We start from the raw sequence: 23,568 nt of genomic DNA, 5'->3' as shown, positions 1-23,568 counted from the left end.
GCAGAATGATGATTATTTAGATGTTGATAAGGTTAATTAGCAGCATTCTTTAACGTTTGGACTGAGTTTTCATACCAACCCAACCCAGAAGCATTACCAACACGTACAACAAACAAAATAGCCACTCTATGATAATCAGATCGTTCGGTCCAGGTGTTCCAATATTGGACCTCCCTAGGGTCCTACCGCCACCAAATACAGAAAGAAATACCTAACGATCAGGGCAGGGCATAGTTTTCAACTCAAGTAAGAAAAATAAATAATAATAATAATCAAGGAGCAATAAAACGCCAACGTATTGATGTAAGATATATATATATATATATATATATATATATATATATTTATTTATTTATTGGGGCACCTAAACTGAAACGAACCAACCGATGACAAAAGTATATTAAAATATCAATGTTTTTTTTTTTTTATCATCATAGAATATTATAATCCACCTTGTTGATAAATTCAATGCGTTAAAAACGGATTCGCAAGTTTTTTTTTTTTCCTCAATGGAGTATAATAAAACACATTTTAGATTTATTTTATAGTAAAGATATTTTTATAATTTGGTGTATCACATCAAAATACGTCAGTTTCCTTATAAAAAAACTTTAGTTTCTAAATTTATTTTTGTAAAATTATTTTTATAACTAAAACATTTATCTTTCAATAAAAGAAAAGTACTACAATCATAAAAAGATTTCATAAAAATAAATTTATAAACTGACGTGAGTTCATGTAATCCATTAAATTTAGAGTTTTGCTATTCATCATCCTTACACACCACTTTTTTTTTTTTTTTTTTTTGTTGTTTTATTATTTTTAAATTAATTGAATTTTTCGACTCATCATTTATATACCACACTTGGTAAGAGAAAAAAAAAAGTAATGTGTAATGATGATGAATAGAATTTTTCTTAATTTTATAATTGATAATAACTAATAATATAATGTCATAAGCGGGTGAAGTAGATAAGAAGTGACCATTAGAAAAAGCATATAGGATGAGTGAAGCTGAAGATTTATACATAAACCAATCAATCAAAGAACCTATTTTTTATGCCTTTCTCTTTCTTTTGCTATGATATATATATTTTTAATGGAAAAAGAGCCAAACTAAAGATGGGAATGTGTGATTTTGTTCAAGTGTTTTTGCAGCTTTTGCCTTTTATTCCGAAAGGGCAAAAAATTCACTTGATCTAGATCCACCAATGGGATGTTCACTTTTTTTAAATGTTTTGATCTCATCATTCATGCTAGCAGTTAACTATATTATCACTGTTATCGTGTTGGCTTCACCACACAAATATTTGTTCCAGTTTATAAATGATGGATATTATTGATGAGAATATATGAATTTTATTATTTATTTTATATAATAACAATCATTTTATATGTAGGTCAAACTCTCTCTTAACGATAAAACAATTGTAGAGTTACGCCTCTATTTTCACAGAAGATATGAGATGAGTTGAGATTATTAATATATTGTTAAAATAATGTCTTAGTTAAAAGTTAAATAAAATATTGTTAGAATATATTTTTTTAAAATTTAAAAAAATTGAATTGTTTATTTTATATTATATGAGAATTTGATAAATTTGTAATGATTAGATAAAATGAGATGAGATGAGTTGAGAGGAATTATGAAGACGAGATATTTAATTATTTATATTTATCTTAATACATTCTCTCGTGTGGGCCAAAATAATATCAAATATGCTATATTAATATCCCTTTAGAAAGTAGAAAATTCCATATTCTTATAAGCATTACACACTTCTTATCTAAACACGCCTCAGACCAAAAGATACCCCTTATCCGAGGTTTTGGTAGCCAGCAGACCAAAATGCCCCCTTCTTCGTAGTTTCCATTTCAAATGTGCCGGCAACGTGGACTGTTTGGGAATCGAAATCAAAAAGAAAAAATACAAAAAAGAAAATACCGGTCAACTGTCTTCCTATAACACAGTCACCTCCGTATGTTCGCTGTTAATTGGTTAATAAGACCAAACGTACCAAAACCAACGCAGATACAATGAGAATACAATTACAAGTTCGGCAGCCGTCTTGATGGCCAAGTTTGTTCACGAAGCAGCTAGAAATATGTCACAACTTTGCCGGAAAGTTGTTCACATCAACATCCGGTGGAGCGTACTCCAAAGGGTTTCGTTTATCCGGCAGTTCTTTCGATTCATTTGGGATAGGATTCTTGTCTGTTCCACGGGAAAGGCAAGCCAGTACCGGCGCTTGTCTCGCCGAGGTTCGTTTCCTCCGCCGGAGGCAATAGAGGCGGGTTTGGGATTCGATGAATCCTCCATGTCTTGTGGTGGGTATGAGACGGATTCAGATTTGGTGACCTTGAAGATCAGTCTTTTGGGTGATGGCCAGATTGGAAAAACAAGCTTTGTGGTGAGTAGATTTAGTATTTCGCGACAAGTCCCATGATTTTCTGGTTCTTTGATGGTGATTAATTTCTGCTTTCATACATGTCACACAACCTAAACAGCTTTTTTCTTTTTCTTCATGATTTGTTTTCCCTTTTCGAAGATAAAATACGTAGGAGATGAGCAGGAAAAGAGCAGCTTGCAGATGGCAGGATTAAATTTGATGGACAAGACTTTATCTGTTCAAGGTGCCCGGATTTCACTAAACATTTGGGATGTGGGAGGTATGTTTAATCTTGTTTGATTCCGTTCTTGCTGATTCCAGAGCCTTATTTGCGGATCAAATCAACTTTTCCGGCCTTAATATTCTTCCATATTTATTTGGATGCAGGTGACCCCGGATCACACGACCAAGTTCCAATCGCTTGTAAAGATGCAGTAGCAATTTTGTTCATGTTCGATCTTACTAGTCGGAGTACACTAAATAGGTGTGCTTATAATTCTCTTTTCTTTTGGGTGAAAAGTAGATCCGAATAGCTGTTGTATTCATGTTCATGAAAAAACTTGTTCATTTTTGTGCATTTTCAGTGTTATCGGATGGTATAGTCAAGCAAGAAAGTGGAATCAGGTAATAATTAATCATATTAATTCTGGATAAATAGTTCACATCAGTTATTAAATGTTGATGCGAGTGCCTTTGCACACGGAAAAAGTCTCTGAATTATAAAGACAGTGACTCCATTAATGCTGATGATGATGCAGGCATCAGTTCTGTTTTATGACAATAAATTATAATTGACATTTTTTAAGAATAAAGTAGTGTCTGTTTAAGGAAAGAGATAAAAGACATGATATTAAGGTACAATAATTGCTCTTTTACACAGAAATGTCAAATTCATATTCCCCACAAAACATCTTCACCTTCAATGTATTTGGTGCTTGAACTGCAAAATGAGTGCTTATGATTTCTTAGAGTGAGTGGAGCCCCAAAGTTCATGATTAAGAACTGATATGAATGGACGATTTTATATCTAATATTTTTATTTTTATTTATTTTTTTTTCCATATTTCTTCATATGCAGACTGCAATTCCCATTCTAATAGGAACAAAATTTGATGATTTTGTTAGACTTCCTCCGGATTTGCAGTGGACAATCGTGACTCAGGTAACTAAGCAAACACCCCAATGTTTGTAACTATATTGACCAAAGTGTTTCTCTTTCTTATAAAGATGAACAATGACTAGGAAAATTCTGCAGACATAGAAGTCTTCCTTTGTCAATCTTCTTTTCTCTCTCCGCGTTAGAAATAAGCACAGGGGGGCCACATGCTAATTAAAGTTGGATTAAAATGTAAAGAAAACTTTAGATAAATCAGGACTTTTGCTAAAGATTATGCCTTTCTCTCATGTGACTTGGCCGCTTAACAAGTTTGATTTCTGTGTATACAGGCCAGGGCATATGCAAGGGCTATGAAGGCGACCCTTTTCTTCTCAAGTGCAACTCACAACATAAATGTGAATAAGATTTTCAAATTTGTCATGGCCAAGCTCTTTAACTTGCCATGGAAGGTAGAGCGGAATCTGACCATCGGAGAGCCAATCATCGACTTCTAAGGCGTGTTCTGCACTGATCCACATGTACAAAGCTGAAAAGAAAACTACAATCAAATGTCTTAATCCCCGCTGATTGACCCCAGGGCTCACCACCTAGTACTTGTCCATTTCATGGTTTGTCATTTTTTCTTTTCCATTTTTTAGTTTTTTTTTTTTTTTAACTTCTAAATTTCTAATTACTAGTTTTACAATGAAAGGAGGGAGGGGTGTGAATAGTGGTTGTAGCAGGATGTTTTCACAAGCAAAGAAATAGCAAAGATCTGAGAATTTTATATCTTTTGATTTCTTTACCCTCAGTGGACTTCATATTTTTCAGGGTGCGGTCCATAATACAATACCAATAGCACTTTTAAGTATGAATGAGACGATGCAATTACCACCTGGAAATGGAAGAGCACAAACACACTTTTCTGCATAAAAAACAAGCAGAACATTTCTTGTGAAATATGAAAAAACCTCGAGTGTTATAGTTTTATTAGACTGTAGAAAACTCTACACGACACCATTGCAATGTGCCAGATTAGTAAAAACAGCAACTACTTTTTGGCAATTATAAAGCTAATCCCTTAATCAATTTCCTTTTTTTCAGTGGAATTTAGACCAGAATCAGTCAAATAAGCCACTCTCTTTCCCTTGCACTCGTGCAATTTGCAATTAAACATTCCAAATATAGTCATTAGGCTGTAGTTGGAAATTCAAGAACAACACATTGGAGACCCTGCTCAAATGACACTTGAAAGCAATAAAACAATCTGTAAATCAAAGAACTCATACCTATACACCCATGACTATACTGAGTTTAAGGACAAATTAACAGTGTCTGTTATATTATCAAAGTTCATACAAATTCCTATATGCAATAGCTAGTAAGAGCCGCTCGATTATCCATTTTTTGTAGTCAATAGTAACAGCAGAAGTATCAGTGATTCAATAGATTGATATCTGCAGATTTGGGGAGCCTTTTCTAAAACTCTGCAACCCTTGAGCTCTTTTTTTGGTATACTTCCACATTTCCACCATTAGCTCCTCCTTCCTTCCAAATAGTGATATTAATGCATTCCAAGACACTCCCATAAAAGATTAGATAGCAAAGCAAGCAAACTTCATGTCTTGTCCCTGTGAAGCCTTTTATATCTACCACCTTAAGATTTCTAACTAGGCAATCGAATTTGGGGCACTGCGTCCAGAATTTATCAGGGTTCAACTCAAATGGAGGCGTATAATCCTAAAACAAACCAAAATAAATGGAGATTATTTGTAAGATAACTCCGAGGAAAAAAAAGTAAGTAATTAAGCAATTCTTATTGATACTTACATCAAAAACTCTTCCAGGACCTATTTCAATAGTAAGAGTCTCCAAATAAGGACAACTGTTCAGGAAGAATCGGATTCCATATAATTCATTTTCGTGCATAGCAGCTTTCAGTATCAAGTGCTTTAAGTTCAAGGGAAAACTCATACGCAATGGTTCTTCTCCAAGGGGAATAACCTAAAATAGTGAACATAAACGGTCAAAAGAGACTTGGGATGCAGCATAAATGGTCTTCACATTCCTTATAAAATCAAAATCCCGAGAACTTTTTTTACTAAAATTCATGATGCCTAGAGAGAAACACACACAAGTAGAACTGATCCTAGGGTTTAACCTTTAACCAAAAGAGTACATCTATCATGCTTAGATCAATGATATAAAAATTGTTAAAATGAAATCGAATATAGATGTGTGGAAATGTAGAAATAACACAGATCATATATATACCTGAAGCATGTAACTGCAAACGGTCAAAACCCTGATGGGGTAGAGTTGTTCTAGGAGTTTATGAAGAAGATTACCGACAGCTTCATCAACTTCGAACTCAAGTCCAAAATCCAGATCTGCCTCTTCCATGTAGTTCCGGTTTATCTCTATGTCAAAAATTCCCACCACCCCTGAATATTTCAAGAACCGTAAATTCGGCGCTTCTATGTAAAACCAATGATCTCTATGAAAATTGCATTTGTCGATGACTAGACTTCTTAGCCGCAAATTTGGTCCGTTGATACGCAGATGCTCTAAGTTCCAACATTTCGTCAAGCTCAAACTCTCCAGCAGTGGACAATTCAGTAACAAAGATTCAATAAAAGACACTTTCAACTGAAGCCAACCTAAAGATACGTGCTTCAGTGCTTTGAGATTCATGAAGTCAGACACCCGAAAACTGCAAGAAAACAACTTCAGGGATTCCAGAACAACATGTCCATACACATTCATGGGCAAATCAAACAAAGCTTCATGATTGCCAAAGTCATCTTCTTCCCATAATATTGGATCCGAAAAATCAAGGTCCAACACCTTCACATTATGGCTAATGGCAAATGCAATGCAGCGCTCGACATCCTCACGGAAATTTACGGGCTTCAAGCATGAGAGCCGAAACTTATCTATGCCAGTTTTTTTATAGTTCTTCATCCATTGTCTTGCAAAATCTATGAAAATCTGTCTCTGAGTTTCTTGTCTTTCCTGGGATTCACCAACTCCGACAAAGAACCTCTCATCAAAGTCTATGTTCTTTGTTTCCCGCCATATATGGCGCCAACGCTTGGATAGAACGCAAGTTCTGGCGGCTTCTTTGAACGGCAAGAAAAAAATGATGATCAAGAGAATTTCGTCGGTCAACCTTGAAAACATGTCCAAGTTCCCGGCCATGACTTCCGGATAGTTTTGCCGTGGGCTGTTCGAAAAGCCATAAATTGGGTCCATTTTGTATCAGTGAAACGTTGCAATGAAGAAAACGATGCGATGTTTCGAGTTTCGACGAAATGTTGCGTCTTTTTGATATTCAAGTAAACAGAAGTTTTTCGCGGGCACAAAATATATAGTGTATGGATAGTAAATGACTAAATGTAATGCAACGGTTCCTTTCTAGTTAGTTATGACGATAATTTATTAAGACGACGACATTCGACACAACATCCTGCCGTCGCATTTGGAAGCTTTTTTAAAGAAAAAAAAAAGATTGCCTCTATTTGACTTGTGAGATCGAATTAATCGTAGCCGTCTGTTCATTTTGGGACCCTTGTGCATAGACGGAGAGGATCTGTCGGGCAAAAATCCAATCAGATTGTTATTCCCAAAACCCTCAGTGAAACCATAAGCACATACAAAGCGAGCGAAATCCCAAACCCTATCAGCACCGATCGAGTTCGGTCCGACTCACTCCGTTTCTCCTCGCTCACCGAGTTGGTAACTACTTCTATTTACTTTTATTTTTCGGTCGTTTCGCTTCTCGTTTTGATTGGTGTTTCACCTGAGATTTTCCCGCTGAGACAAACAGAGCGTTAGGGAGGGTTTCACCGTTACGTTCATTAACGTAGGCATATGGGTGCTTATACTTGTGAAGTATTTGGCAACAAGACGGCAAACACGAGGCTGGAAATTATAGATCAGTTGTTTTGTTTTGATATGTCATTGTTCGGGATTCTTGGACATTGGGGCTGAGACAAATGTAGGGAAAAAATGATGCTCAGTCTTGAGGTTTTTCTTTCTTATGGCATTTTACTTTACAGTAAGTTTAGATTATTCAGTCATGATTCAACTTGGGCCTGGTTCGATGCCATGGCTTAGTTGAAGTAATCCCCTCGTTCCATTCTCTTTCGGAAGCAAGTTAAAGCAGCATTCATGGTTGGGTGTTTTTTTTTCCTCAGCGTTTTAAGCTGACAATCGTTGGGTAATTTGCAAATCCTGAGTTCAAAATCTTCAGAAATCTATTTTTAACCTCCTTATTGTCATAGTTCTCTGTTAGAGGTTTCTGATTTTGTCTTACACACATATATATGTATGTATGTATGTATGTATATGTATATCTGCGTGTGTTTTATACTCTTAACTTATAACTCTTAATTTTGCAGCTAGAAAAGTCCAATAGTGTATTGTGAATCACTGATGGGGCGAAATATATCCAATGATTCAGAATCTCCAGTGAGGGGTCAGGGTTCTCTTCATAGAAGGAGTCCTCAAGGAGAGAGATCACCCACTCGACAAAAGAGCTCCCACAGGATTAGTTCTCCGGCAAGAGATAAACATTCTGGTCGTGCTAAATCTCCAAAGCATGCGAGGTCAAGTTCTCCCACTTCTCACTCACCTTCTCCTCGTACAAAACGGTTGAGGAGAGCTCAAGATGAAAGGGAAACTGAGAGAGCTCGCTCGCCTTCTCCCCGGAAAAAGCCGTTGAGGAGAGCTCAAGCTGAAAGAGAGGCTGAGAGAGAAATTGAGAGAGAGCTTGAAAAGAATAATGGCAGGGGAAGTGATAGGGGGAGACAGAGGGAAAGGAGTTCTGGGAGGGAAACTGTGAGTGAGCAGAAAGAGGGAAGGCCAGGGAGGCATGATAATGTGATTGAGAGAGAAACTGAGAGGGAGCATGAAAAGAACCAGGGAAAGGGGAGTGATAGGGGGGCAAATAGGGGAAGGGGTTCTGAGAGAGAAACTGGAAGTGAGAGAAAAGAAAAAAGGTCAGGTAGGGATGATAATGAGACTAGGAGAGAAATTTATACAGAGCATGAAAAGAACCATGGCCGGGGTAGTGATATTGGGACACATAGAGAAAGGGGTTCTGATAGGGAAATTGGGGAAGAGAGAAAGGGGAGAAGGTCAGGTAGAGATGGTAATGAAAGCAAGTCTTCAAGATCAAGGCACGAGCGGTCTCATTCTCCTTTAGATCGTCATCACAGGAGCAAGCATAGATCTCATTCGCCTCCACCAGCTGCTGATACCAGAGCTCGTGACGAGGTGTCTGGTGATATCCACTCCTTCAAATCAATTTCCTTATTTATTTGTTTTCTTACAATAATTCTCTCATTGAAAAAACCAATGCAATTAAAATTGTTTTCATACTAGAACTGCTTTAGTTTTCCATTTGCAGGGCAGTTATTGACATAGGATTAACTAGTTCTGTCATCTTGGATAACTGCTATAAATTTTTTAGAAATTAGTGTTTTAAAATTGATGGACAATGACTTCTTTTTCTTAATAAGATAGCTTATGGGAGAAAAAAATGGAGTAGAGAGATAAAAAAAATGGAGTGGGTGAGAAATTTAGTTGTTGAATGATTTACTTTTAGCTTGAGCTCTCAGTTGAATTTATTTATTTTCTTTGACATGCATTTCCTGAGTTCAGATCTAAAAGGGAGAAAAAGAAAAAAGATCAGAAGTGCATATTTGTTAAGATTGTTTGCCTTGTGTTGGTGCTCATCTAAAGTTCCTGACTGTGAGTTCAATTGACAAATAATTTCAGGTGGCAAACTTAAGAGGCTCTGAAGACCGGTAAGCTGCTGAAGAATTTCAAACTCTTCACTTAAGCTTCAGCAAGGAATCTTTTTAAGATTTATCCACAAGCTAATAATATTAGCTGAGAAATGAAAAAAAAAAAGGCCAGTTATCATATATAAATCACATTTGCAACTTTGTAACCACACTCCATATATTATTGCCAAGGCTTTGTTTGATGGAGTGTGGCTTTCCATCAGCTTCTGCTTTTATGAAGCAGAAGTTGCCTTGCTGCCCATTTGGCGGTGAACTTTTATTTGCTTTTGTTAAGTGGCTTGGGCTATTTTAGGCGGCTTTTTAAGAAGCAGCTCATTATAGTTCTTTGAAGCTACTGAGTTTCTCAAATTATTACTTATCAAACTGGCTCTATTTTATTGCTATGTTCAGTTTGTGCTGTGATGGAAGTGATGAAAATGCACAATGGAGTAATGGCTTCTTCTCCTTAGATTTGTACACATTGATTTTTTAATGCATAAGGGACAAAAAGAATTTATATATAATGTTTCCGTTATATGAAGCTTTTCGTTCTGTTATGCGACTGTTTTTTCTCTATTGTACCTTTGGTTCTGGATTTCAGCATTTTCATTTCCTCAGCCAACAGGGAAGAAGCCTTGCATAAATGTGAAGTAAGATGTTATCAATAAAATGAAATTGAGAAATAATCTCAACTGCATGAATAAAAGAAATTAAAAATTTCACAAGAATTTTGCAGAATTTAGTTGGGAAGGAAAAAGAAATTCTTCATAATATTAATAACAACTTCTTCCCTGAACCAAAAAGGGAAGTCTAACTTTAGGATCTGGAGTCTAAGGATCTGAGTTTGCTCCAGTTACAGCAAAAATGCATTTTAGATTTGCACCTACTAGCGTAGATAAATTAAATTAGGCTCATCAATATACTTGAATTTGTTAACTTATCTTTTTTCCTTTTGTTCTTTTCTTTCTCTAAAGTCGGACAATACACTATTCTTATTGAGATTGATCTTGAAGTAAAGCTTTTAACTGGTGGTTGCTTGCTGCTTGAGCAGGAATAATGAGAATGATTCAGTAGCTAAGATGAAGGCTGCTGAGGAGGCTCTGGAAGCTAAGGAAACGGTAAGGTTTAGCTTGGTCATATTGGTTTTTTCATCATAATGACAAGATCTGTTGTTTCTATCTTTATCTACACCAACTTGTGCTAGGTTTGTGGCAAGAACAGGTCTTGCTTATCCTTAAATGCCGGGCATCATTATTGCAGTGTAATTTGTTTTAAATGAGTAAATAACATGCATCCTATTTAATTATTGTTATCTTTATTGCAGCAAAAACCTTCATTTGAACTATCTGGAAAGCTTGCTGCAGAAACCAATAGAGTCAGAGGTGATATTTTCATTTCTTAGATTTCACTGTGCTATTCCCATTCCTATGCATGTTTTGTCGTGAAGAATTGTCTGATTTGATTGTCCAGTTGGATGTGAAATTGGTTTTGACCTTGAATTTTTCATTCCTTTGCTAAGTGGGTATTTCCTTGTTAGGTGTGACACTCCTCTTCACCGAACCCCCTGATGCTCGAAAGCCGAATGTAAGATGGCGACTTTATGTCTTCAAGGCTGGTGAAGTGCTAAATGGTGAGTATTTAAGTCCTGTAGAGCTTGCAAGCTATATCTCTTTGTTCTTGCTTCCCTTCCTGCACCATACATCTCTATGCTTTGTTTGATACAAATAAAATTTTATGTTCTCTTGTTGCCCAGCCGATTTTCTCAGTTTATTCTTCTTATACCATGTCTGATTGCATGAGGGGGTGGGGAAGGAAAAAGGAAATGAGCAATGGAAATGAAATAAAGGGAGAGGGAGAGGGTAGTTCGTCCTTTGACATGTATGGATGAAGGGAAGAAAGGAGTGGATAATAGACTGATTGTATCTTCTTGTTTGGTTTTTAGCATGGGGAAGAGAATGAAAAAGTAGGAAAAAAATCATTTGACTCATTTTCCCCCCTTTAAAATAATACATAAATAAAGCATTATGAGGTCGAAAATGTTATTGAACTAATATTCACTCTCCCTTTCTGCTCACATCGAGTGGAAGCCAAAAAGTTGAACAATCGTGGGCTATATTAGCTAATGCTAGCTGCACCTATTCATTACTAATTTTTCTTTGTCAGAGAATATTCTTGATGTTCAAGAAGGCTTTTTTTAGTTCCTGGCACTATACATATGTTCTAAGAAGTACCTATCATCGACAGAGCCCCTTTATATACACCGTCAAAGTTGTTATCTTTTTGGGAGGGAACGTAGGGTTGCAGACATTCCGACAGACCACCCATCTTGTAGCAAGCAGCATGCTGTCATTCAATTCCGGTATATCTATATTTAGCAGTTTCATTCAGTCATTGATGTTCTTGAACACTGTTTAATTTCCTTTCCCCTACCTGTCAGACAAGTAGAAAAGGAAGAACCTGATGGTACATTATCAAAGCAAGTAAGGTGAGACTAAAATAGTTTATGATTTCTGTTTTTGATTGCCAAGAGAATATCTTCAATGTAATAGGTAAGTTCTTTTGTTTCCACCATGTTAGGCCTTACTTAATGGACCTCGGAAGCACAAATAAAACTCATATTAATGTAAGTTGCTCATATTGACATCTCTTTTACATTTTTCTCAATAATTTGTTCAGTTGCATAAATAGCATCAACAAAAATGAAATTTGCTTGTCATTTGTAGCCATTCTGCAACATGTTCTGTGATGTTTGCAGGATAATGCCATTGAACCTCAACGTTATTACGAACTTTTTGAAAGAGACACCATCAGATTTGGTAATAGTAGGTAGGCCACTCATTAATATCTAACTTATGCTTTCAAATGTTTAGATCAGATTATAGTATTTCAGTACATTTTATGGTGAATTTGCCTTTGAGTTGGACTATTGTATTTTATGTTAGTAGCAGTCTATGGTGTCTGTTTTTTTTAGGGATTTGATATCTTTAAAAAACAAGCAGTGTTTGCTCCCTTTTTAAGAGTTGAATTATTGTTTGCTGAACAAATAGAGGTGGAAAAGGTAACACCTATGTCTAGATGTCATGATAAGGTTTTGAGATTTTTTGGTAATACCTGGAGTAAATATGGACCATTGAGGCTCAGTGTACTTGGTTACTCCTTTTGATATATATATATATATAATATTTTTACTTATAAAAAAAAAATATATATATATATATATGGACCATTGAGGCTCTTATGCTGTTAACTTTGTAAGGTTCTTAAACAGTGTCAAGCTGTCTATTCAAGTTTTCACCATTGTAGGATAACCAGCACCTCAAATTTATGGCCATAGGTGGGCATTTGGCTTTTTGTGACTGTTAGATGGGTGAATGTATTGACGGAAAATTCCTAACCATAAGAAAGATTAAAAAAAACTAGAAGGGACGTTGAAATTGTGAGTTTCATGATCAACGGTTACTCAATTAAGGGGAACTACAGGAAAAATGTGAAATGCGATGCTTCCCCCCTCTCTTAAACTCACGTATCAAAGTTATGCTTGTTCTCTAAAGTGAAGGAGATGACTTCTCAAATCCTATAAATATGATAATGTGGTGCATGAATGAGTTTGCGATGGCTTTGAGAAATGTTAATGCTGTTTGAATGCATTGATATTTTTGTTTATTTACTTGTGATTAGGTATAGGACTAGGCTGAATGAAGGAACTCCTGATATCCACCAAAAGCTTTAGGGGTTTGATTATTTTGGAGTACAAATTTTGTCTAATTGTGTGGAACCAGTGGAAGAAGGATATTTGGAGAAGGTTGAATATATTTAGGATTTTGTTGCTTTGGCTTGATTCTTTTAACCACAGGATGCCATGCAGATTTGTGGTGTTAATTATAAGCTTTCGTTTGTTGCATGGAAAAGTTCCTCTTCCCTTTATAAGAGAAAAGTATAGCGATTTTATAGTTCTCCTGCCAAAGGAATTATTTCTAAGATTACCTATCCAAAGAAAAAAGAAAAGAATATTGCTGAGATCTATCCAAAGCATGCTTTGCTTGCAATAAGGGGGCAGTTTTTTAGCTTTCTTGTTTCTCTTCATTCTTTTTGGGAACTACTTTGTCTCATCTGCCTTATCTTGTCTGTGTTATTGCAGTTGCAATTTAATTTTGTTGTTCCGAATCTTAAATTTGATACTCTGTACAAATTAAATAAATTGGCATTTATCTAGACTGCCCATTTAGTGGTGCAAATTAAGTTCACCCGGCAACAAATCAACCAATATTGGTAGGTAATACGCACCCTAAACAACCCTCCAACCCCACCTAATCACAACACCTAACCAACTTGTACTGTGGGTAGATGGTTAATTCTATCCTTGGCCTATCAATTTAGCCTACTGCATAATAAGGCATCATAACTGTTCTGGGATCAAGTAATGGTTCCACCCAACCTTCACCCCATATTTTTTTTATGCGTTCAGAAGTGGGTAACTACCATGTCAATTGGGTGTATATTTTCTAGTGTATTCCCCACGCCACGCTATCTTTTAGATTTGCCATAAAGTTGTTTCAATAAAACGAAACTTTACTTTTGGTAAAGATTTATTAAAAAAATGGGAAAAATGAATCTATAATAGAAAATAATTAAATGTGGTAGTTTTTCCATCTTCATGACTGTCTTAGGACAGTTCCAATCCAATATTGTTGTGGGAAACTTAAATTTTTGATGGGAAGGAGTAATTAGCGTGATTAGTTTCTGCATATTTAAAGACAAAATGATGAAATGAGGTGAGCTTTGTTGGGTTTCTGATATGGTGAATAAGCTACAGTATTTCTTCCTTATATTGCACCTTGGTGCATGATCTTACTGTGTATCACCCCTATTTAAATAATAATGTCATCCCAATTGGAGTTTGCCTTAATCAGTGCCCCAAAGGGGAGACTGGGGGTACATTGGCAGGGATGACACCTTAGAGCCATGAATACATGCAAAGCCTTCAATATTATCTACCGCTCCAATCGACAGTCATTACTACTTGGCCAAGTTTATTTCATGCCCTGAATAATTTCAAAGCATAGGACTTGATAGGATCAAGAATTATTTAAGCATCTTCATTCCTTCTTTTCTTTCTTCTATTGTTCTCGCTATTTTTTGGGTTGTTTCTTGGTTCTGGTTTGTTTGATGGGTTCGTGTCAAAAGCTACGTATTGATTAGAAGCTCTTTGAGCTTAAAAAAGAAAATGCTCAGTGGTGGAGGATCACTGAGTAGTCATAGGGTCACTAAGTTCATTTCCATTGATGTTGCTACTATGGTATGGTTGGCATTTGTGGTGGGTGCTTGTGGAGCATCTATCGGTTCCTCTGAGTTTTATAAAACTTGTAGGAAGGGGAATCAAGTATTGGTGGTTCAAAGATTTCACAATAGCTATGGGAGGTTTTTGTCTGTGCCGGAGTTTGGACAAAAAAGAAGGCGCGGCTTCATTGCTGTTCCAAAAGGGTCAAAGGGCGAGGGGAGTGGGGGGAGGTTTCTTCTCCCTTTGTTTCAGGTGTAAAATACAGAGTACCTGAGAAGGTTGCATCATATTCTTACGTTGATGAAGGACGAAAGGGGACTTTTGTAGAGGTATTGAAGATGCCGCCACCGTGTATGGAGGGCAGTAGGGAGGTCTGTGGGACGATTGGTGGGAAGATCTTGCATGTAGGAGGGCAGTCGATGCCAAAGTCTGTTCATATTCTCAAGGGTGACAATTTGAGTCCCAATGAAGGCACGTCAGGGGTTGGGAATGATTTCTCATTGAAGGCCATGCATGATGCATTATGGGATATGAAATTAATGTGAATGTTGAAATGGGTTAAGTTGGGGTTAGGCCGAAGGTAAAAATGGATTGGTGTATACACAGTAGGGTGTACGGGTGGGCAGGCTTCTGGTATGGGTCATAAGGAGGTAAATTTGAAGGGTAAAAATAAAGTGAATGGGTCGGGCCTGGTTAAAAGACTGAAACGAGTGTGGAAGACTAAGACTTGTATTGGGAGTCTTGGTTGCGGTATCCTCTTCTAGCATGACAACGCTGCTACTTGATTCTATGGTCTCGAAGGTTGCACAGACTACTTCATTGGTCACCGGTGACCCCTCTGGTGCTATGTCGAAAATGGTTTTGTCGTCGGAGGTGGAAGAGGGAGAATTAGTGGTTCTGGACACTGAAAAGGTGGTGGTGAGTGAAGGTGAATTTAATCCGTTGGTATCTTTGGCTCCTCTGGTTAATGGTGTGCATTTGTTGGATTCAGTTCCTTTGGTATTAAAGCCTATTTTTCCAATTGAAAATCTAGTGCATCCTGAAATGAATGACAACTCGTCATTGGCTTTTTCGAAAGATCTACATCAGGAGACTTCTTCTAGAGGGGATTCTAGAGGGGATTTGGTTGAGCACAATTTACAGTTGGAATTATATGAGGGGGAATGCTTTGATGAGGATGTGGGTAGCCCGACTCTTATACGTACCCTCCCGCCTCATGTTTCAGCTAAAAATGCCTCGAATTTGGTTTTAAAAATGGTTGGAGATTTACAGGCATGTGTGGGGATATCGTGTGTAGGCTTTGAAGAGCAATTTAAGGCTCTTCTTGTTGCTATCGAAGCTGGTCGCTCATCGGCCTTGAAGTCAGCCTCTAAGAAGGAAAGGGAGTTAAGAAGGTTAGAATGTTCTATCAATTATGACACAAAGGAGGGCAATGTTGGGAGGGACATATTGAAAGGGAGTCTCAATTAGTGGGAAATGCGTATGATGGTTTTATCACTCTTACTCACTTTCTTTTTACAGATGATACACTTATCTTTTGTGATGCTAATCGCGAGCAGATTCAAGCCTTAAGGGCTGTATTATTATGTTTTGAAACTGTATCAAGCCTTAAGGTGAATTTGGATAAGTCGAAGTTGGTTCCGGTGGGGGAAGATCGGGTTGTAAAGTTGTTTTTTTACCTATGAAATATCTTGTTCTTCCGTTGGGTGCTTCTTTTAAGGCTAAGTCCATATGAGACGAGGTAGTTGAGAAAATTGAGAAAAGGCTGGTAGGTTGGAAGCGTTTATATCTTTCTAAAGGGGGTAGAGTTACTCTTACCAAAAGTACTCTCTCCAATCTCCGAACTTATTACCTATCCTTATTTCCATTGCCTGCAAAGGTGACAAACCCAATTGAAAATTATTTCGTACATTTCTCTGGGGTGGATTGGGTGAGGAGACTAAGGCCCAGTTTGGTTAGCCAATACTGTACCGTACAATAGTTTTCCCTATCCAAACACACTTTCATCTGCAAATTTTAAAAACATCAACTTAAATAAACAGTAATGAACAATGCAAAGCTGACAGTGAACAGTGCATGAACAGTGCACTTTTCAGCTCTCTAATCAACAGTGGGACCCACACCTTTTTCAAATCCCAAAAATTAAAAACTATCTTATCTCATCTCACTATCCAAACACATTTTTTTTTACAAACTATTTCATTTCATCATAACTCAAAAAATTTCACTACTATTCAAAATATATCATCTCATTTCATCTGAACTACGTAACCAAACAGAGCCTAAATTTCACCTTGTTAGTTGGAATAGAGTTGTTTTCCCATTTCAAACGGAGGCTTGAGGGTTCGAAATTTGAGAAGTTTCCACAAGGCTTTGTTGGGGAAATAGTTGTGGAGGTATCAATTGGAAGGGGAGTCATTGTGGAGGGAGGTTATAGATCGGAAATATGTGAGTGATTGGGGGGGTTGGTGTTCTAAAGAAGCAAGGGGGACTTATGGGGTGAGTCTTTGGAAATTTATTAGAAAGGGTTGGGAGATTTTTGCTAAACGTATAAATTTTGTTGTTGGTGAGGGCTCAAGGATCCGTTTTTGGCTTGATGTTTGGTGTGGTGATCGGGTTCTTTCTAGTACGTTTTCGGTTATTTTTCGTTTGGCAGCCAATCAAAATGCTATTGTTGCTGATTTGTTAAACCGTTCCAATGGTATATTGCAATGGGATGTTTGTTTAATAAGAGCTATACAAGACTAGGAAATTGACGAGGTCTCTGATTTTTTCAGCTTCTTACACTCACTGGGGTTTGGGGGTAATGAGAGGGATAGAATCTTATGGAAGCTTACAGGTAATAAAACGTTTTCGGTACGGTCTTACTATAAGGTGTTCACTGCTCAACATTGTTCTCCTTTTCCTTGGAAGAGTATTTGGAGGTCCCATGTGCCTTCAAAAGTCATTTTTTCATACAGACAACATCACTCGGGAAGATTCTGACGATTGATAACTTGAGAAAGCGCAGTCTTGTTATGGAGTGGTGTTTCATGTGTAAGAAATATGAGAAATCTGTGGATCAATTATTACTGTACTGCGAGGTGTCAAAGGCACTGTGGGATGGTGTTTTCAGTAAAGTTTGGATGGCTAGGGTGATGCCTATGAAAGTAGTGGATCTACGTGCATGTTGGACTGGAATCCAAAGTTCTCCTCAAGTGGTTGTTGCGTCGAAGATGGTTCATTTGTGTCTTATATGGTGTATTTGGTGGAAAATTAACGAGAGATGTTTTAATAACAAGGAAAGGAAACCTTTGGTGAAGGCCTTGGCCTTCGGGTATCACTCATTTCAAGGTCCAAGGTTCAACACCTCATGGGTGCAAATAATCTTTTAGGGCCACACTTCCTTATGAGAAGCTAGCGATTTAACTAGTTTCGTGTATGGAAATTTTCGAGAGGTTCCCTGACATAAAAATTAAAGAGAGAGAGAGAGAGAGAGAGGGAGAGGAAATCTGGAAATTCTTTGTTTTCTTTATGTCAATGGTTTTTAGCTATAGTGTTTAATGGAGATTACATTCATGATTTCTTGTTTTCGTTTTCTTCTTTATAGAATGTAATTAAGTGTTTCCCGTATGCATGGGCTTCGCCTATTTCATTCGATGAGTAAAACTTTCTTATATATATATATATATATATAAAATCTTCAATAAGCATGGGGGGGCTCATTATTTAAGTGTAGTTATGAAAAATATTGATTGGCAAGTGAAGATTGAACTATCACAATTTCTTTAGAATCTCTACCTGAACAGTCCCATTGCATCATTGTAATATGATTCTATATATTGCCTTTTCTTGTAGCCGAGAGTATGTACTACTGCACGAGAACTCAGCCGAGTGACAACGAGAATTTGGCTGCTCGATGTGCCTCCTTCTGGCATGTGGAACATGTTTTGATTTGATATGCGTAGGTACTATTTACTGAATGCCTGTGCTTCTTTTTCTATAGATGGAGTTCAGTTTTGATTGTCTTAGTGCCGAGGTTGCTGAAATAACCGGTGAATATCTTGACTCGTGTTCTTCTACATATTAGTTAGGACCTCATTATTGCTTTGACCTCTTGCTCGACTCTGGAGTCAATTTTTCATTTGGAAGACATTTGTACTCTGTTATTTATTTATTATTATTTTTTTCTGGGCAGTCTATCTTTGGATTCAAAACAAAATCTCCAAAAGTCGTACATATCTATAGCAAAGTCCATAGCACTTGAGCAGATTGGTTTTGGAGGACTAGATCAAGAACTTCAAGCATACCTTTCTATTTTATATTTTCTTTTTCTTTTGTTGGGCTTAATATATATATTTTGTATATATATATATATATATATATATATATTGTGGGACTTATTAAGGCCTGACTCAACCAAAACTGATATGTTGGAAAAGATAAGAGACACAAAATGGTGGACTACTGATACTACTATTATTTATGGCTAGGTGATTAAGACCCTGTTGGCTTTTTTGGAGTGAGTGCCTGGTTCGGGTTTCTTCTTCAATCACGATCATTCCTTTTAAGTTTTAACGAAAGAAATACTTTAGTTATAAAGAGAGTAAATAAAAATAAATTCATAAATTGATATGGTTTAATATGATATTTTAGATTGTAAATGTATTTTTATTATAAAATAGATTTAACGGATTTTATGAAGTCACATTAGTTTTTGTGTTTATTTTTATGTAATCTCTTTGTGTATGTAGTAATTTTCTTTTAACAATATCATTTCTTAAGTTTCATCTCGTTGGACAACGGTCGTATTTCCTTTTGTACATTGAGTTTTGCCACTTATTATCACACCACTTATTTTTATTTTTTAAAATTTTTAAAATTGGTTTTATTCTTTCTAAACTAATTGAGTTCTTCTACCCATCAACTACATACCACATGCTATACATTTGGTAAGAGAGAAAAAATAATTAAATAATTATTTGTGGTGCGGTGTGAGGATGATAAGTATAATTTTTCTTTTACATTTAGCTTCTTTTGGCTATTTTATTGGTTTTATATATATATATATATATATATATATTTATATATATATAACCGATGTTAGGAAGTATAAATCATCGCATGATTTTAGAAAGAGGGCGCAGTTTTTTTGTTTTTCAAGTCGGCGTAGTTTATTAAGAATAGAAAGATTGTAATTGAGTATATTTACTTGGCCCCCAACAAAAAATGAGAATCTCGAGTCATCGCTAATACACATTGCACATGGCGCGTGCTGGTGCTCTATCACCAAGCCAGTCTTTCCTATGTGCCAAATCCAAGCACTCCTTATCACCTCTTTCCTGTTCTTCCCGTGAGCTGTTCGAGAGAGGGTTAGGCGGCAGTTTGGTTCAATTAGAGCAGAGACCATGGCCACTGAGAAACTGGGAATCAAGATCGAGAAGAACCCACCCGAATCCAAGCTCACCCAACTCGGTATCAGAAAATGGCCCAAGTGGGGTTGCCCTCCAAGCAAATTCCCATGGACATGTGATACTAAAGAGACTTGCTATCTGCTTGAAGGAAAAGTAAAGGTTACACCTGATGGGGCTTCTGAGTCGGTGGAGATAGGTGCTAGTGACTTGGTCGAGTTCCCAAAAGGAATGAGCTGCACTAGGGATGTCTCGGTAGGTGTGGATAAGCATTATAATATGGGCTAGTGACTTCCTGAAGCCTTTTGCCATATGTTCTAGTCTATGCACTCATGAAGTAAATTGGGAGTCTTCATAATGTATGCCATTGACTGTGAACCTATCTGCCATTAATTCTGTGTAAAGTATGAACATGTGATTCTGAGATTTTACAACTAGTTTCAACTTTCTGAACTAAAAAAAGAAAAAGAAAATGGAGTATATTTACTTCAATAATCTAATATTTTCATTTTTTTTTTCGGTTATAAATTGGAGCAATATCATAAATAACAATATCCGAACTATAAAATTGATTCATTGCTGAGAATTAAATAGCATAAGGTAAGAAGATCATTGATGGTAAGATCGTTTAAAAATACTCTTCATTACAGGTGTAGAGAGTCTGTCATATAAATATATATATTTATATGACATATATACATAGTTGAGAAGACATCCAATTCATCATAAAATACTTTTCCTTTAATTCTTGAGTCATATTCTTTTAGTTTTTCTTTATCACTTAAATCATACTCTTCTGGTTTTCCTTGCACATTTATCCTAAATCTGTATTAGTACAATATATCTGAATGACCACCTGATTAAACTGGTGTGATCTTATCTTACACTTAAACTTAAAGAAGCTTACATGTCTTGTACAACGTGATATGCATAACATAATACGTACATAATTAAAGCTGTTAAACCTGGACATGATGCAAAATGACATAATCGTATGCTATACTGGACAATATATTTGCATATATTATGACATGCATGATACATAAAAAGTGGTCGTCAAATAACTGACTTTAATAATAATTTATCTAAGCGGACGTGATGATCCTAATTCATGATTAAATTACTTACCTCGATGCGATGCTTCCTAAATCTAACTTCGTAGTTCATCACCTGCACGAAGTATTAGACGCCACTAATTATATCTAGGAAAACGTGTCCTAATATCTCACGTAATTAAATCCATACGATAGAGAATAATCAAATAAATATTATGTTTAATACAAAAGTCAATGAATACTGATATTTTAAATTATTTAAATATTAATAACCTATTCTCACTTCCAAATTATAATTAAGTTAAGTATTTAACCCTTACACAAATCCATTAAAACAAGTCGTGAAATCTCAATTCATAAAACGGCTAAACTTTCTTATCAATAACATAAATATTCAATTTTACAAGAAATCTAATGAATAATAATGTCATTTAATTATTCTGAACATACTTCTTTATTTTCTAGTTATAACTATAATAAAACTATTTTATCGAAGCTAGCAAAATAACAACGAAAAGTATTTTTGATAATTGACCTAATCGTATTTAAAACTCAAATCCTGGCAAAACTATTAATATAATCTAATAATAATTTAAGACTAATATCATATTACAAATTAGTAAGAAATTATATCTTATTTAGATCTATTAAATAATACTGTAAATTATTTTCATAAAAAATACCTAACCAGACCTAACGTGCTAAAAATAAAAGTAGACTCTTATTATTTACTACTAAATCTTGTTGTAAAATTAATACTCAATAACATAATTAAAATCCGTAAATATTTTCTGTAAAATAAAATTTATGGACTAATCATTTTTAAATAAAACAAAAGCCCATGTGAAGTTAAATAAGCCGAACTAAAACAAACAAAACAGCTAAAGCAAGAGATGCAAGCTGATTTAATAAGCCCAATTAAAAACATGGTTCAACATATAATTCAAGCCAATTAAAACTAAGTTGAAATTAGGATAAGCCCAACTACAACGAAAGTCCATGAGAGTTTAGCCCATCTAAAAAGGTCAGCGTCATTTTGGTCAATACACTAAAAGGTTCAAAACCTTTACAGGATAGGTACACGGCAGACGGTTTACTTCTTTTTCTTTTTTTTCAATGGCCATCTTTGTAATTATACTAACACAATCCTATAACTCGCGCAATGCACAGATTGTTGTGTATGGGAAAAAGAGATATTGGATTTTATAATTTGAAACAGTTTATAGAATGTTTTATTTGACGAAACAATATAAATGTTTAAATAGTACATTTAGTCAGAAATTTGAATCGATTTATATTTTTATATATAATAAATGAAATGAAATTAAAAGTTACAACAATTTATAATGATTTATTACTTTTAAAATGATTACTACTCTATAAACATAACACTTCAAATTTAATAGATAGAATGTCTATTTTTATAGGTAGAATACCATGTTTGAATTATATGATTTCGTTTTTATATATAGTAATAGATATGTATCTACTTTTAAGTTGAAGACCTAAAAGTAATTTAAAGTAAATCATTCTAGAACCAAGGGGTGCTATGCGGCATAGCTTACCCAATGAAAAGCAGAGCATTGTACGGAAGAAACAAGGGCACGATGGAGCTTAGTGGTTGTAACGTTATTCATAGTGGTGCGACTGGAGGTCGATAATGGCAGAATGAGATGGTGGAGACGCGGTCGAGGACAACAGTAGTTGGTGCAAATATTGTCGACGATAGAGACATTAAGATGGAGAATACATGGTGGATTTGGGCTTACACGATAGCTGTTAGTTGAGATGCCCGTGTGGAACGGAGATAACGGCAAAGCAAAGGGAACTCATCTCCATTCCAATTATTTTTTGTATGCGTTGAAGAAATTTACTTTGTATGGAACTCATCTCCATTCCATTCCAATTCTTTTTCTATATACCACATAAGTGATATATAGGAATCTAATTATGCCGAATCAATAATGTTATGATCTTCTACATCTTAGATTTTCCTGTTTTATTGTCTTATGGGTTTTTGGACTTCTTGGCTTGCTTTCTTCTTGATAGAGCTTTATATTGGTCATGTGAGATATATAGTCGACAGACAGTGCGGTTCGTGAAAGTTTTTGCCTCATTTAGTTTGCTTGTTGTATTTCCTGGTTTGTTACCAACATTTTATTCCCTAATGCACTTTCAAGTGTCTTTTTGAGTTTGAAAGCAAGCAGATGTCGTGATTTTTTTTTTTTTTTTTTGTTTTGGGGGGTGGGGGAGAAGTTGTAGAAAATTACTGTTCATCCGGCATAAGCTCTCAGTCAATTTCACGAGGGACAAAACAGACAGTTTCATTAGGATAAAATCGTCAGAGAAAGTCTGACCAAAAAATACTATTGCTTTTTGAATTAAGGCTATTATAAATAAGATTGATTATAATTTCACTCATACAGTTTCTTCTACTTTAAAAAATAAAAAAATAAAATATATATTATCATTTATATATAACAATATTTAAATATAAGCAAAATTGGAGAGCACTGCAGAGTCCCAATAGATTATATGTGTGTATGTGTATATACACGCATATATGT

At 35.7% G+C, this 23,568-nt stretch overlaps 3 protein-coding genes across 9 annotated transcripts; 2 read left to right on the top strand and 1 right to left on the bottom strand.

Annotated features, from left to right (window-relative positions):
- The first annotated feature begins 1,865 nt into the window (after nucleotides 1–1,865).
- On the top strand, nucleotides 1,866–4,277 carry LOC121236108 (septum-promoting GTP-binding protein 1). Of its 2 annotated transcripts, XR_005934656.1 has the most exons (7): nucleotides 1,866–2,411; nucleotides 2,550–2,670; nucleotides 2,778–2,874; nucleotides 2,975–3,014; nucleotides 3,149–3,245; nucleotides 3,469–3,552; nucleotides 3,837–3,897. XR_005934656.1 is itself a non-coding variant. In XM_041132609.1 (6 exons), the coding sequence occupies exons 1-6, from the start codon at nucleotides 2,073–2,075 to the stop codon at nucleotides 3,999–4,001; spliced, it is 846 nt and encodes a 281-aa protein (XP_040988543.1). In that variant the 5' UTR covers nucleotides 1,874–2,072; the 3' UTR covers nucleotides 4,002–4,277. The 2 variants fall into 2 exon arrangements, 1 of the variants encoding a protein (XP_040988543.1); XM_041132609.1 differs by lacking the exon at nucleotides 3,149–3,245 and having other exon boundaries at nucleotides 1,874–2,411; nucleotides 3,837–4,277.
- Nucleotides 4,278–4,965: 688 nt separating this feature from the next.
- Nucleotides 4,966–6,687, bottom strand: LOC121235589 (F-box protein At3g62230-like). Its single transcript, XM_041131928.1, has 3 exons — nucleotides 5,761–6,687; nucleotides 5,317–5,490; nucleotides 4,966–5,226 (listed from the first exon to the last, which is right to left on the bottom strand). Exons 1-3 carry the CDS (start codon nucleotides 6,685–6,687, stop codon nucleotides 4,966–4,968), a joined length of 1,362 nt encoding a protein of 453 aa, XP_040987862.1.
- Nucleotides 6,688–7,071: 384 nt separating this feature from the next.
- Nucleotides 7,072–19,176, top strand: LOC121234942 (FHA domain-containing protein DDL-like). 6 transcript variants are annotated; one of them, XR_005934472.1, is made up of 12 exons: nucleotides 7,072–7,224; nucleotides 7,890–8,766; nucleotides 9,271–9,299; nucleotides 10,330–10,396; nucleotides 10,603–10,660; nucleotides 10,816–10,908; nucleotides 11,523–11,637; nucleotides 11,716–11,763; nucleotides 11,856–11,901; nucleotides 12,034–12,104; nucleotides 18,394–18,503; nucleotides 19,029–19,175. XR_005934472.1 is itself a non-coding variant. In XM_041131090.1 (11 exons), exons 2-11 carry the CDS (start codon nucleotides 7,924–7,926, stop codon nucleotides 18,431–18,433), a joined length of 1,410 nt encoding a protein of 469 aa, XP_040987024.1. In that variant the 5' UTR covers nucleotides 7,072–7,224; nucleotides 7,890–7,923; the 3' UTR covers nucleotides 18,434–18,727. The 6 variants fall into 6 exon arrangements, 4 of the variants coding, with proteins under 4 accessions (XP_040987024.1, XP_040987027.1, XP_040987028.1 ...); XR_005934473.1 differs by lacking the exon at nucleotides 19,029–19,175 and adding an exon at nucleotides 18,630–18,727; XM_041131090.1 differs by lacking the exon at nucleotides 19,029–19,175 and having other exon boundaries at nucleotides 18,394–18,727.
- The last annotated feature ends 4,392 nt before the right edge of the window (nucleotides 19,177–23,568 follow it).

The sequence above is a fragment of the Juglans microcarpa x Juglans regia genome, chromosome 6D, assembly GCF_004785595.1.
Source record: "Juglans microcarpa x Juglans regia isolate MS1-56 chromosome 6D, Jm3101_v1.0, whole genome shotgun sequence".
Taxonomy (NCBI): Eukaryota; Viridiplantae; Streptophyta; class Magnoliopsida; order Fagales; family Juglandaceae; genus Juglans; species Juglans microcarpa x Juglans regia.
The sequence above is the reverse complement of the archived record's forward strand: the minus strand, read 5'-3'. Positions and strand labels throughout refer to the sequence as shown.

What these genes read in the sequence shown, in the direction of transcription:
- LOC121236108 (XM_041132609.1), top strand. Translation starts at nt 2,073, where the DNA reads ATGGCCAAGTTTGTTCACGAAGCAGCTAGAAATATGTCACAACTTTGC. An exon ending in AAGCAAGAAAGTGGAATCAG is followed by an intron (nt 3,015 to 3,468) that starts GTAATAATTAAT and finishes CTTCATATGCAG; the next exon opens with ACTGCAATTCCCATTCTAAT. An exon ending in AGTGGACAATCGTGACTCAG is followed by an intron (nt 3,553 to 3,836) that starts GTAACTAAGCAA and finishes CTGTGTATACAG; the next exon opens with GCCAGGGCATATGCAAGGGC.
- LOC121235589 (XM_041131928.1), bottom strand. Translation starts at nt 6,687, where the DNA reads ATGGCCGGGAACTTGGACATGTTTTCAAGGTTGACCGACGAAATTCTC. An exon ending in TTTGCAGTTACATGCTTCAG is followed by an intron (nt 5,491 to 5,760) that starts GTATATATATGA and finishes TCACTATTTTAG; the next exon opens with GTTATTCCCCTTGGAGAAGA. An exon ending in GTCCTGGAAGAGTTTTTGAT is followed by an intron (nt 5,227 to 5,316) that starts GTAAGTATCAAT and finishes GGTTTGTTTTAG; the next exon opens with GATTATACGCCTCCATTTGA.
- LOC121234942 (XM_041131090.1), top strand. Translation starts at nt 7,924, where the DNA reads ATGGGGCGAAATATATCCAATGATTCAGAATCTCCAGTGAGGGGTCAG. An exon ending in TTAAGAGGCTCTGAAGACCG is followed by an intron (nt 9,300 to 10,329) that starts GTAAGCTGCTGA and finishes CTGCTTGAGCAG; the next exon opens with GAATAATGAGAATGATTCAG. An exon ending in CAAATAAAACTCATATTAAT is followed by an intron (nt 11,902 to 12,033) that starts GTAAGTTGCTCA and finishes TGATGTTTGCAG; the next exon opens with GATAATGCCATTGAACCTCA.